We start from the raw sequence: 12,287 nt of genomic DNA on the forward strand, positions 1-12,287 counted from the left end.
CGTTGGAACAAATGCACCCCTCTGCTGGGAATTTGATAGTAGGGAGGTTGTGCCTGTGTGGGAGCAGAAGGTATGTGGGAGATCTCGGTCCTTTCCCCTCAGTTTTGCTGTGAACCTAAAACTGTTCTAAAAACTAAGGTCTAGGGCAGCCCCAGTGGCTCAGCAGTTTAGTGCTGCCTTCAGCCCAGGGTGTGATCCTGGACACCTGGGATGGAGTCCCACATAGGGCTTCCTGCATAGAGCCTGCTTCCCCGCCTGCCTGTGTCTCTGCCTCTCTCTCTCTCTCTCTCTCTGTGTCTCTCATGAATAAATAAATTTTTAAAAAATCTTAAAAAAAAAAACCCAAAGTCTATTCAAAATAATGGGATGATGATAATAATAATGACCCCCGCCCCAAAGTTGTGAAGAATGGTAGAGCCGCACCCAGCCCCGGCCCTTGTGTTGTGTGAGCGTTAGCCATTATTGTCAGTGGCCCTGTAATTAGTGAAGGCCCTACCTTCTCCTCTTCTGCCTGGGAGCTCCTCAAGCAAAGGGCCATTTTTCCTTCTTCCAATGTTCTCTCACTCAGGGGCCCTCTTTGGCAGGGCTAAGCTTTTCCCTTGACCTCCCACACCATCAGGAAGTCTAGGCCTGCAGTGTTTTCCAATTTTTAGAACCCGTTCCCTCAGCTGACCGCCAAGACCTTGTGTTGACCCAAAAGTAGGCGGTGGGGGGGTTGGGGGTGGGGGGAGACGGAAGTCGTCTGTTGGTGTATTTGTGTGCCCCTGGGGACATCACCTTTGTCTAAGAGCCCTGGTCCCCCTACAGACAGCCCGGATATGTCTGTGCCCTTGCTGTCACCTCCATGCTGCCCCAGTTCTCTGGAGGGATGGTAAACTGCTGAGCCAGCCAGGGCGAGTTGGGGGGGGGTCACTTCCTCCCCAGCCTTCAGGTCCCCACAGAAGGCTGAGATTTCCGCTTGATAGCTCCCTGGTGAGGGGAGGACACAATTTTCTTTTGCTTTGTACTCTGTGGTTTGAACACCTGGTTTGTAGAGGTTGTCCAGACAACACGCTTCACTTGGCAGAGGATTCAGCAAAGGTTTTCTGTAGGTCCAATTGGACCCCAAGATCTGGCCTGGAACTAAGTGGACTCTATAATCTGGCTCCGGAAAAAGAGCAGTCATTATCTGACTTTTCTTATCTCCCCATCGGAGCCCTGCTACCTATGTTAGAATGATCTCATTTCTTCTCTCTTCCGTCAGACAGTCACTTTCGGATGACAGAAACCAGTGAGACATAACCAGAGCTAGCACCGAGTAATACATGAATATATGTGCTGTGTACCTATAGGTAGCATTAATATATTGATTCTTTTCTTTTCTTTTCTTTCCTTTTTAGGTAGGCCCTGTGCCCAATGCAGGGCTTGAACTCATGGCCCTGAGATCAAGAATTGTACCCGCTGAGCTAGGCAGGTGTGCGAATATATTGATTCTTAATGTTCATTTCTTTATGAATAACTTAAATATGTTTATTATTTTTATTTTTTTAGGATTTTATTTATTTATTCATGAGAGACATACACACAGAGAGGCAGAGACACAGGCAGAGAGAGAAGCAGGCTCCCTGCAGGGACCCTGATGCGGGACTTGATCGCAGGACCTCGAGATCACGCCCTGAGCTGAAGGCAGATGCTCAACCACTGAGCCACCCAGGTGTCCCTGTTTATTCTTTTTAATAGTATGTTTATTATTAACATCAATTTATTTAATAGCAACATGTTAAATAATACTTATATGTTTATTAGTCATGTTATTGTTGATATTACTGATGTTTGTTATTATTTTTTTTATTTTTTTAAATTTTTATTTATTATGATAAATAAATCACACAGAGAGAGAGAGAGGCAGAGACACAGGCAGAGGGAGAAGCAGGCTCCATGCACCGGGAGCCCGACGTGGGATTCGATCCCGGGTCTCCAGGATCGCGCCCTGGGCCAAAGGCAGGCGCCAAACCGCTGCGCCACCCAGGGTTCCCTGTTATTATTTTTATTATAAGAACAATTTTATGACTAGAAGTCTGATGATTTGTTACCTATTATTTAATTTTTCATATCTTTGTCAATTTTTAAAATTGGGAATATGAACTCAAAAACAGTCCCCCAGGGTACACCATAAAAATCTGGCCCCCTGTCACCTGTTCCCCTGTCCCCAGTTCCCCTCCCAGAGGGTAACCGCTGTGACTGGTATCTTGTGCCATCTCCCGGAGATGGTCTGTGAGCCCACAGGCAAATGTGTGTGTATTTATACAGCCCTTAAAAATACACTCAGAAATGCAGGCAAGCAATGCAAACTGATCTACATCATGCTTATTTTCACCTTAACACTTTGAAGACAGTTTCACATCAAGACTAACCCATTTTTACTTTTTAATAGGCATAAATGGATCAATTTTAATTTCTTTTTGTATAATTTTGCTTTTCAACACTCTTTATGAAATATAATATACATACAGAAGAGTGCAACAAACCTCTCTCTTCTATTGGTTTCATTGGTAGCAAGACACCTTGTTTTTTTATTTTTTAATTTTAGTTTTCCTGAGGTATTGTTGACAAATAAAACTGTGAGACATTTAAAGTGTACACCATGCTGATTTGATATATGTACACATTGCGAAAGGGCTCACAAGCTAATTAATTAACACGTTCGTCATCTCACATGTTTATGTTTTTTGTGTGTGAAAATATTAAAGTTCTACTCTCCTAGCAAATTTCAATTATATAATACAGTGTCAGCAAGTACAGTTGCCACATTTTACATTAGATCCTCAGACTTTATTCATCTTACAGCTGCAAGTTTGTCCCCTTTTACCAAACTCTCCCTTTTACCTACCCACCCCAGTCTCTGGCAACCCACCCCACCTCCCCCGCCACTTTCCTTACTCTCTGTTTCTCTGAGTTTGACCTTGTTTTGTTTTGCTTAGATTCCACACATAAGTGATACCAAACAGTATTTGTCTTTCTCTGCTTGGCTTATTTCATTTTGTATAATCTCTCCAGGTGCATCCACGCTGTTGAAAATGGCAGGATTGTCTACTTTCTCGTGGCTGAATAATATTTCATTGTGTGTGTATCACATTTTCTTTTTTTAATAATTTTTTAAAGATTTTATTAACTTATTTGAGAGAGAGAATGAGCAGTGCAGAGAGGGAGAGGCAGAGGAGAGGGAGAGAGACGAGGCACCTGGGTGGCTCAGTTGGTCAAGCAGCTGCCTTCGGCTCAGGTCGTGACCCCAGGGTCCTGAGATTGAGCCCTGCATCAGGCTCCTTGCTCAGCAGGGAGTCTGCTTTTCCCTCTGCCCCTCACCCAGCTCGTGTTCTCATGCTCTCTCTCCAAAAAAAAAAAAAAAAGAAAGAAAGAAAGAAAAAAATTAATTAAAAAAAAAAAGGAGAGAGAAGCAGACTCCCCACTGATCAGGAAGTCCAATGCGGGGCTCAATCTCAGGACCCAGAGATCATGAACTGAGCCAATGGGAGACACTTAACCGGCCAAACCACCCAGGCTCCCCTCCAGCAGTTAATTTTTTATTTAATTTATTATTGGTATAGGACACACATGCACATGTTACAAAAATCACGAGGCAGGAGAGTGTGCTTAGAATGAAAGCGGCCTCCCTCCCATGCCTTGTTTCTTTGACTTCATCTCCTAGGGAATTCACTAGTTTTTCTTCCTGCAATATTCTGGATATTTTGAGCTCATGTGGTAGAACCACAGCTCCATAAGGACAGGGGTTTTTTCTGTTTTGTTCCGGATCTACCTCCAGCCTTTTAGGATACTCTCTGGCACATAGTAGGTGCTTAATGTACCTGGTAGACATATAAGAAGGTTATGTATGCATTTTCACAAATAGTACCCTCCTAAAAGGCTGTCTCTTGCACCTGAACATAAGCTCCATGGGTGAGAACTTTTTTTCCAATTTGGTTCCCTGCTGTGCCCAGTAGGTATACCAAAAATATTTGTTGAAGGAATGAAAGGTTCTCCTATCATGTTGTCCAGCCACAAATTTCTCACCACACACACATGTATGTGCATTAGTAAATGAAGGTGTCCTTCCATCCTAGCAGCTAGGCACACAGAGATGCCTAGGAGAAGCTGAATGAAGAAAAGAGAGGGAAACCAAAGAATTGTAGAGAAGATGGGGCCCCAGGTTGGAAGGCAGGATAAAACTGGGCCTTCTTGTCTGGTTGACTGCAGCAAGGGCGGGACAGTCATCCATCAGTAGAGGCAGGGTAGACTTTTGGGTGCTCCCAGTTTTGTAGGGGTCTTTTCTGAATTCTGAGGTCTTATCAAGGCAAAAAACGAATCCTGTCTTTGGGACAGGGCGTGGCACATGGTAGGAACTTGATTATTTGTTGGAAGGAACACAGAGTAGGCGCTTCATACTTATTTGCTGCGTTGACACATAGGTGCTTCGGTGGCTCCTTGTTGAGTAAATAAAGGGGATCTTATGCTCTCCTCCAATTCCAGGGTCCCAGGGATGGGCCAAGGGTATATCTACAAAGATATACAAAGACAGTTGTTTCAGGTGGAGGCCACCTGGCTAGGAGAGACGCGACGTCACGGAGCCGCGTGACGTCACTCGCCGGCAGGTTCTCACGAGTGGGGGCTGGGAGGGACAGGGCGAGGGGTGGGGGGGGGGCGGACAAAGGGACCCCGCGCCTCCCCCGCCGTAGCAGCGCGCGCTCCGGCCCGACCCGCCACATCTGGAATTCATTGCCTCAGCCGCCCGGAAAGGGGAGGAGAGGAGGGCGGGGCGAGTGGGGGGCCTAGGCGGTGTCTCTCCCCGCCCCCTCCGTCCCCGGTCCCGATCCCCGGGACGCAGTCCCAGCTCGGCGGGCAGCCCCAGCCCCTGCCGATGCCGTCCCGGGGACGCCGCCACCGAAGCTCCTCCGGCCAGGGCAGGGACCCGGGCCGGCCCAGCCAGGTGAGTGTGCCGGGCGACGGGGGAGGCAGAAAGGACGGGCCCGGGGGTTCTCCGAGTCGCAGGATCGGAGCTGCGGGGGCCAGGCCAGGGGTCGGGGGCGCAGCGGGGCGCGCACGCGCCGCCCGCGCTCCTGCTGCACGGAGGGAGTGGTCACCGCGCGCCCTCCCCACGACTCCAGGCGGCCCCTCCAGCCTCGGCAGCGAACCCCGAGACTGAGCTCCCCGCCTTCCCCGGCGGCAGGAAGTTGGCGCCGAAGAGAAGGCGGAATCCGAACGTTTTCGGCCGGAGACCGAGCGGCAGAACGCCGTGGTCCGGGCCGGGGGGCTCGGGGGGAGGGTGTCCGAGGGGCAGGGCCCTCCCCCTGGCCGACTCCGGCTGCGAGAGAGCGAAAGGTGCCGCGCGCCGCCAGGCTTCTAAGCCAAGGGGCGGGGTCCCCAGGGAGGGCAGTCTGCCCACCGCCTGCAGGTCGGTCTCCGTGCCTCAGTTTCCCCGAGTAGTTGGTCTTCAGTCACCCCCTCGGGGGCGTGGCTTTGTTCTGGAAGGAAAGGGCACGTGAGTGCGTGAGTCCCGCGCCTCTCCTTTCACCTGGGGCCCAGGGACAGGGCGGGGGTGCAGTCACCCGTGGCGCGGACCCCGTGTGGTCTCCTGACCAGCAGAGCGTCGGAACCTCGCCCCCTCCTCCGGCACGAGTTGACTCACCCGGGGATTTCCATGCCCTCCCCGACTCTGCCGCAGTCAGATGCCCCGGGCGCCACGCGCTGAGCCCACGGTCCCCCCGCGTGGCGCGACGGCGGGTTTCGTATTGGCGGTGCGGCTGCTGCTGGGATCACCCCCCCACACACACACACACACACTCCCGCCGCTAAGTCCTTCGGGAATACCCGGAGAAGCCCCTGGCGGGCCGCAGAGGCGTCCCCAGCCCCCACGGGAGACGTAGGGGTTCCTCGCGTGTGGCTGTCGCGAGAGAGGAGGCGCGGCCCCAGCGGGAGCGAGTGCGGATACCGCGCATTCCACCGCCAGATAAGGAGGCCTAGACTGCAGCCGAGGGCGGGGGCGGGCCCTGCCGCTGTCTCCACGGAGACGCGCTGGGCTTCGCCTGGCCGAGGGCTGCCGGCCACCAGAGGGGTCTCCAGCCTTGGCTGTTGTTTGGGGGCTAGGCCGAGTTTAGGTGCCTCGACCCTTGGGGGCCCACGGGGCTTCGTTTGTTTCGTCCGTCTGTCCATCCATCCATCCATCCATTCATCCATCCATCCATCACACAAGTTTTCTGAGCACCTTCTGAATGACAGGCATCATGCCCAAGGGGCTGAAAACGGACTTGGTCGCTGGCCCCCAACACTCATTTATTCTACGGAAGCCAGACAGAAAGCAAAAAATACAGTAATAATCTCCGAGGCTGGCGGGTTGTGTGAAGATACTAAAGCAGGCTGCTGTAATAGACCGTGGAGAAAGTGGCTGTGATAGACTGAGGGTCAGAGGAGACCCCCCGCCCCTCCGAGCCAGTGATCCTAAAACCGAAACCCGAAAGAGGAGGAGACAGTCATTCCCGGATGTGAGGGAAGGCATGCCAGGTGGAAGGACAGCCAGAGCAAAGTCTCCGAGGTAGGGATGGAGGTGGCAACCTAGGAGGCCAGTGTGGTTAGAGTTGAGAGGCCCTGGGGAGAGGGGGCTAGCCCGGCAGGGGCCAGGTCATTTTGGGCAGTGGGGAGCCATGGATGGATTTGGAGCTCAAGGAGTGACGCGCTGTTGGAATTGTGAATTATATGGCTCCCCCTGGCCGCTGCATGGAGAATGGCAGCGAAGGGTGGGCCTGACCCCCGAAGGGAAACCAAAAGAAAGGGTGGAGGCGCTGCACTAGCGTAAGTGGAGGGGATCAGTGAGTGGCCATGGGCCTGTAAACACAGGGCCTGCCTCAGTGGAACTCGGAGTAGGGCTCTTGGAAGCCGCTGAGGCTTCCTCTGTCCTTCCTCTCTTCTAATCTTCCTCCTGCACAGTCTTGGTGTATCTTCCCTTCCCTCCAAACCCTGTCACTTTTCCCTCTCATTCCATTTCAGGCCTAGCCATTCCCGGTTTCTGAGCCCAGTGACCTCTTACTGAGCCTCTGGGAAGAAGTTAGGATGGCCTTGGTGAAGGTGAGCAGGAGACAGGCCCTGTGTTTAGCCAGGTCTGGGAGGCCGACACAGGGAGGGGAAGCCACCAAGGCCTGTCTCTGCCTGGGAGTGTGCCTCTTTTGTCAGTCTCCATCCAGGCCCCGCTTCCTCTTTCTGGGAAGCATGAATCTGCCTTAAATTCTATCTTCAGCAAAATCCTCCTGGGGAGGATGAGAGGAGGGGGCAGTGTGGGCTTCAGTTTCTCCCTCTCTAACTAGCTGAGCTACCTCTCCTTCTGAGGATCAACCTCCAAGGGCTGAGGGCTGCAGAAAGTGAGCGTGTGGGCTTCCTCCACCCCCCCTCCTCCGCTGCACCCCCTCCCTCCCCCAAGTAGACAGACTTTTCCGTGGGTTTCTGGGGTATGAGGACCGAACTCAATTTTTATGTCTCCGGGAAGCATCCATAAATCTTACTCTGGGCTGCCAGGCCAGAAGGCTGGTGGCCCCATGTGAGGGAGGGGTGAAGGGGGTCACCACCGGACACACCCTGGGCTTTTAGCCCACCAGCAACGATGCTTCCCAGGCCTGCAAGGGGCCCTTGATTCGCAGTCATGAACCCCAAAAGGGGCCCAGTAGGCCAGGGCAGCCTGGGGGCGTCTGGTCTGCGTGACCCGGCGGTCAGGCCGCGGTTCATACTCTCCCCAGGGACATCCACACAGCCCTAACTCTGTTCTCTGAAAGAAGTGGCCGGCCTGTGAAGGACGGGGCCCTAGCGCTTTCCTTAGAGCGCCCCCAAGCGGGCCAATCAAAGGTGGAGGATGCAACGGTCCGGCCAATGGGCGAATCGCTCAAGGCCGGGGATTGAAAATAAGCCAATCAGGGCGCGGGCTGTTTCTGCCCGAAGGCCGGTCGGGTGAGGCCGAGGCCAGGGCCAGGCGAGCTCCCGGCCGGCTGCAGCCTGCGTCGGGCAGAGGGCATCGGGGCGTCCAGAGCCCGGCCCGGCAGGGGAACAAGGGGCCTCTGTGTGGCGATCTGGGCGGGGCGGCAGTCTCCAGGGATGCGCACAAGCCTTTCTCTGTTTCCAAACTAGGACGGATGCCCCTTCACCCGAGGGGAGCAGCTGGCTCTGTCAGGCCCGGGGCCAGGGCGCCCCTCGGAGGGGGCGTCCGGGGACTGACATGGCTGGGTGACCCCGGAAGCCCCCCATAATTCCCAGGCTCACTAGGAACCGGCCTAACCAGCCTTTGCTGGAACCACACGATACTCCTGGAGCGCACGTGGTCCCTGCCAGGCATGTTTCCAGGGACCTGGGGAGGGAGGGCTTCCCGCGCCCTCCCCCCTCTAGCTAGAGGCTGGGGCTTCCTCCGGGCTCCCCTCGGGAAAGACAGACCCTGCACCAGCTCCTCTGAGACACCCACCACCACCAGGCCGGGAAGAAGGGGCCGTGATGTTGGCCTTTTGGCCTCTCTGCCCACGCTGCTTCCCGCCCCCTCCCCCCACGGCTCAGTTTTCCTTGAGAGGGGGGTGACTCAGTCTTTCATGGAAACAAATGCCGTCCCCCCTCCTCCCCTCAACCCCCTCCCCCGCGGTGCGGCTCGCCCCCTCTTTGGCTCACATGACTTCAGCGCTGCAGCAGCTGCCCCATCCCTCCCAGCCAGGACCTCCCAGACTGGTCTCCTGTGGCTCCCCCAGCCCATCACCCCTTCCCAGCCCTTCCCACACCGGATGTGACCGGGAAGTGAGGACTCCACCCTGTTTGTTCCAGGGGCCTCACATCTGGATTTCATCCTGGCTGGGGAGGGAGGGGGGTGCCAGCGCCCTGCCCACCCCGCTGGGACCCTCTGTCTCAGGGCAGGGCTAGATGATGCTGATGAGAACAGGATGTTGGGAGTCTTGCCTGCCTAGCTCAGTCTGCATCCCCTCCTCAGAGACTGAATGGAGGGCACTTAGTCCCTAGGTGCGTGTGTGTGGCAGAAAGAGGGGAGCTAATACATTAGCTAGTATTTATTGAGTGCTTGCTATGTGCTAAGGGTACCTCATGGACCATTCAACAGGATTTTCCCATTACCCCATAGACTGGCCTTTTCCCCATTGCACAAATGAGGACATTGGGGCCGAGAGGCCGAGTGTTGAGTGACTTCCCCAAGGTCCCACAGCATGTCAGGAGGAGTGAGGGTTGAACCCTGGGTTGCCTCCAAGGTCTTTGTCCTTGAAGGTGCTTGACCTCTGAAATGTTTAAACCTCAGGGCCACCTTGGTGTCTCCCCAAGACCTTATCTTGGGAGCACTCTTGGCCGCAAGGCTTAGACCCAGCCTGAAACCCAGGGCAGTGGGTGGTAATGAGCAGGGGATGGTTCTATCAGCAGCCAGCATCTTGCTGACCCAGGTTGGCAGGTGGCATGAGGTCCCAGGCTCTAGTGTATTCCAGAAGGGAGACGAGCCCTCCAGGCACTGTCCAAGGGTCTGGGTAGGTGAGCAAGAGTTCTGGGAGTTTACTTTGTGTCCCTCATACTATTTGGGGGGAGCTTATGTTCTTTTGAAAGACTGTGCAGCTTAGAGGTTATAGAGGCTTTGGAGTGGTTCTCTGGCTCTGCCACTTTCTAGCTGTAAGACTTAGAGTAAGTGAATTGACCTCTCTGAGTTTCCCATTGGTAAACTAGGGACGATAATACTTCTGACTTCATGTGGCTACTCCGTGCGAAGTGAGGGAGCTGGGATTCAAACCACAGCCATCCAGAGTCACATCCCAGGGAAGCAGCCACAGCACTGACCTGTCTGTCTGTCTCTCTTTCCTCTCTGCAGCTCTGACAGCCCCATGGCCCTGGCCGGCCACTGAGCCCCACCATGGGCAACCTGTACTCAGAGTACCTAAGCCCCAACAAGGTCCGGGAACACTATAATTACACCAAGGAGACGCTGGACACTCAGGAGACGGCCTCCCGCCAGGCGGCATTGGTCATCATCATCATCCTCTGCTTTGCCATCGTAGTAGAGAACCTGCTGGTGCTGATTGCAGTTGCTCGCAACAGCAAGTTCCACTCAGCCATGTACCTGTTTCTGGGCAACCTGGCTGCCTCGGACATGCTGACTGGAGTGGCCTTCGTAGCTAATACTTTGCTCTCGGGTCCGGTCACACTGGGGCTGACACCCATACAGTGGTTTGCCCGAGAGGGCTCCGCCTTCATCACACTCTCCGCCTCCGTCTTCAGCCTCTTGGCCATTGCCATTGAGCGGCACGTGGCCATTGCCAAGGTCAAGCTCTACGGCAGCGACAAGAGCTGCCGCATGCTGCTGCTTATCGGAGCCTCGTGGCTCATCTCGGTTGCTCTCGGGGGCTTGCCCATCCTCGGCTGGAACTGCCTGGGCCATCTCGAGGCCTGTTCCACTGTTCTGCCGCTTTATACCAAGCACTATGTGCTCTGCGTGGTAACCATCTTCTCCGTCATCTTATTGGCCATCGTCGCTCTGTATGTCCGAATCTACTGTGTGGTCCGCTCCAGCCAGGCCGATGTGGCTGGCCCACAGACGCTGGCCCTGCTCAAGACGGTCACCATTGTGCTGGGGGTCTTCATCGTCTGCTGGCTGCCTGCCTTTAGCATCCTGCTCCTGGACTATGCCTGTCCTGTCCGGTCCTGCCCCATCCTCTACAAGGCCCACTACTTCTTTGCCTTCGCCACCCTGAACTCATTGCTTAACCCTGTCATCTACACATGGCGCAGCCGGGACCTGCGGCGGGAGGTACTGCGACCACTGCAGTGCTGCAAGCAGGCGGCAGGGGTTCAAGGACGGCGGGGTGGGACCCCAGGCCATCAGCTCCTGCCTCTCCGCAGCTCCAGCTCACTGGAGAGGGGCACGCACATGCCCACGTCGCCCATGTTTCTGGAGGACAACACGATAGTCTGAGGGGCAAGTGGGCCACCAGACCATGGCAGAGGACTCTGTGGGGAGGCACAGGGGACCTTGGACAGAGATGTGGGGCTGCCAAGCAAGATGCCCCCACTCCGCAGACCTGGGTGATATTGAAAATATTTCACACCGGGCAGAGCTGCATCAGGGTCAGAGGCTAGTGCGGTAACTGTTGTGACACCTTAGAACTGGATCGTGGGGAGGCTTGGAGGACCTGGAAAGGGCCTGGGTTACAGCAGGCAGACACTCAGGTGGCACAGCAGACAAGCACTCAGGGGGAACTCAGGGCAGGAAAAATTTACAATCTGGTCCAAGGGATTTCAACATTTCACCACTCTCTGGCCCTTCGCCCTGTACAAAACTTCCCTCTCCGAGTCTAGACCCCCTGTCACCTTCTGGCAACCTTAGGCCACTTCCCCAGAACCACTGTCCCCAGGCGCTGGAGGCCTCCTCCCTGACTGTTCTGGGTGGCTCTGGCTAACAGTTGCAAGGCCCAAATCCACAGCTTCCTTAAATTTCACCAGCTGCCACTTTGGCTACTTCTTCCCTTTCCTCTCTCTCTCCACGAGATGCTGGGGAACCACAGGGTGGAGGCGGCGCTGGATGGCATTCTCAGACCTCACTGTCCAATTGCACTATTTGGGGGCACTGAAGCATCACCAAGGGCTGGAAAAACTGGCCTGGGGGGCCGAGTAGGACTCTGGGCCTCCTGGTGGGAAAGGGTGAAACTTGAGAAGGTTCTAGGGGAGCTGTTTGCACAGGATCCCCACTCCTAACCCCCCTCCCCAAGATACTTCCACCTCGAGCCCAGCTGAGCCCGCTGTATCTCCTTTCTAGTTGTATTGTATGGAGGAGCATGGGGGTGGGGGTGCCAAGGACACTTGTGGGGTACTCTCCCCTCAGCTGCCCCAGAAGGACTTTGCTAAATTCCATGGATAGATGGAAGGGACGTTGCGGTACAAATGAATATTTATGTGTGTCTGTGTGCATGTGTGTGTGTCAGTGATGTGTGTGATCCCCTCTCCCCACCATGCTCCCCCAGAATGGATGCTATTGTGGTCTCACATGTGTGTTGAAGCTGCCAAAGAGGGGTCTGGTCCCTGCACAGGCCCCCTTTGTAATTGCTGGCTCATCTTCCCCCTTGGGAGCTGGGGTACAGCTCTTGGGGACGGAAACCTCACGCCTCAAAGTGATTTCTTGTGAATGCAAAGGCTGGGGGAGGGGGTCTTGGGGGGCAAGGAGCCAGTCGGGGGTTTGTCTCCCCCATACAGCTCCCCAGATGCCCCCCGTGCCTGAGACCTGGGCCCAGGCCAATAAACGGTTCAATCTCTCA

The 12,287-nt window shown here is 54.9% G+C and overlaps 1 protein-coding gene across 2 annotated transcripts; it reads left to right on the top strand.

Annotated features, from left to right (window-relative positions):
* Window positions 1–4,804: 4,804 nt before the first annotated feature.
* Window positions 4,805–12,287, top strand: S1PR2 (sphingosine-1-phosphate receptor 2). Of its 2 annotated transcripts, XM_038567346.1 has the most exons (3): window positions 4,834–4,960; window positions 6,250–6,562; window positions 9,851–12,287. In XM_038567346.1, the coding sequence occupies exon 3, from the start codon at window positions 9,893–9,895 to the stop codon at window positions 10,949–10,951; it is 1,059 nt and encodes a 352-aa protein (XP_038423274.1). In that variant the 5' UTR covers window positions 4,834–4,960; window positions 6,250–6,562; window positions 9,851–9,892; the 3' UTR covers window positions 10,952–12,287. The 2 variants fall into 2 exon arrangements, with proteins under 2 accessions (XP_038423273.1, XP_038423274.1); XM_038567345.1 differs by lacking the exon at window positions 6,250–6,562 and having other exon boundaries at window positions 4,805–4,960.

The sequence above is a fragment of the Canis lupus genome, chromosome 20 (assembly GCF_011100685.1).
Source record: "Canis lupus familiaris isolate Mischka breed German Shepherd chromosome 20, alternate assembly UU_Cfam_GSD_1.0, whole genome shotgun sequence".
In the NCBI taxonomy this organism is placed as follows: domain Eukaryota; kingdom Metazoa; phylum Chordata; class Mammalia; order Carnivora; family Canidae; genus Canis; species Canis lupus.

Excerpts from the sequence above, each read along its gene's own strand:
- S1PR2 (XM_038567345.1), top strand. The coding sequence starts at position 9,893 with ATGGGCAACCTGTACTCAGAGTACCTAAGCCCCAACAAGGTCCGGGAA.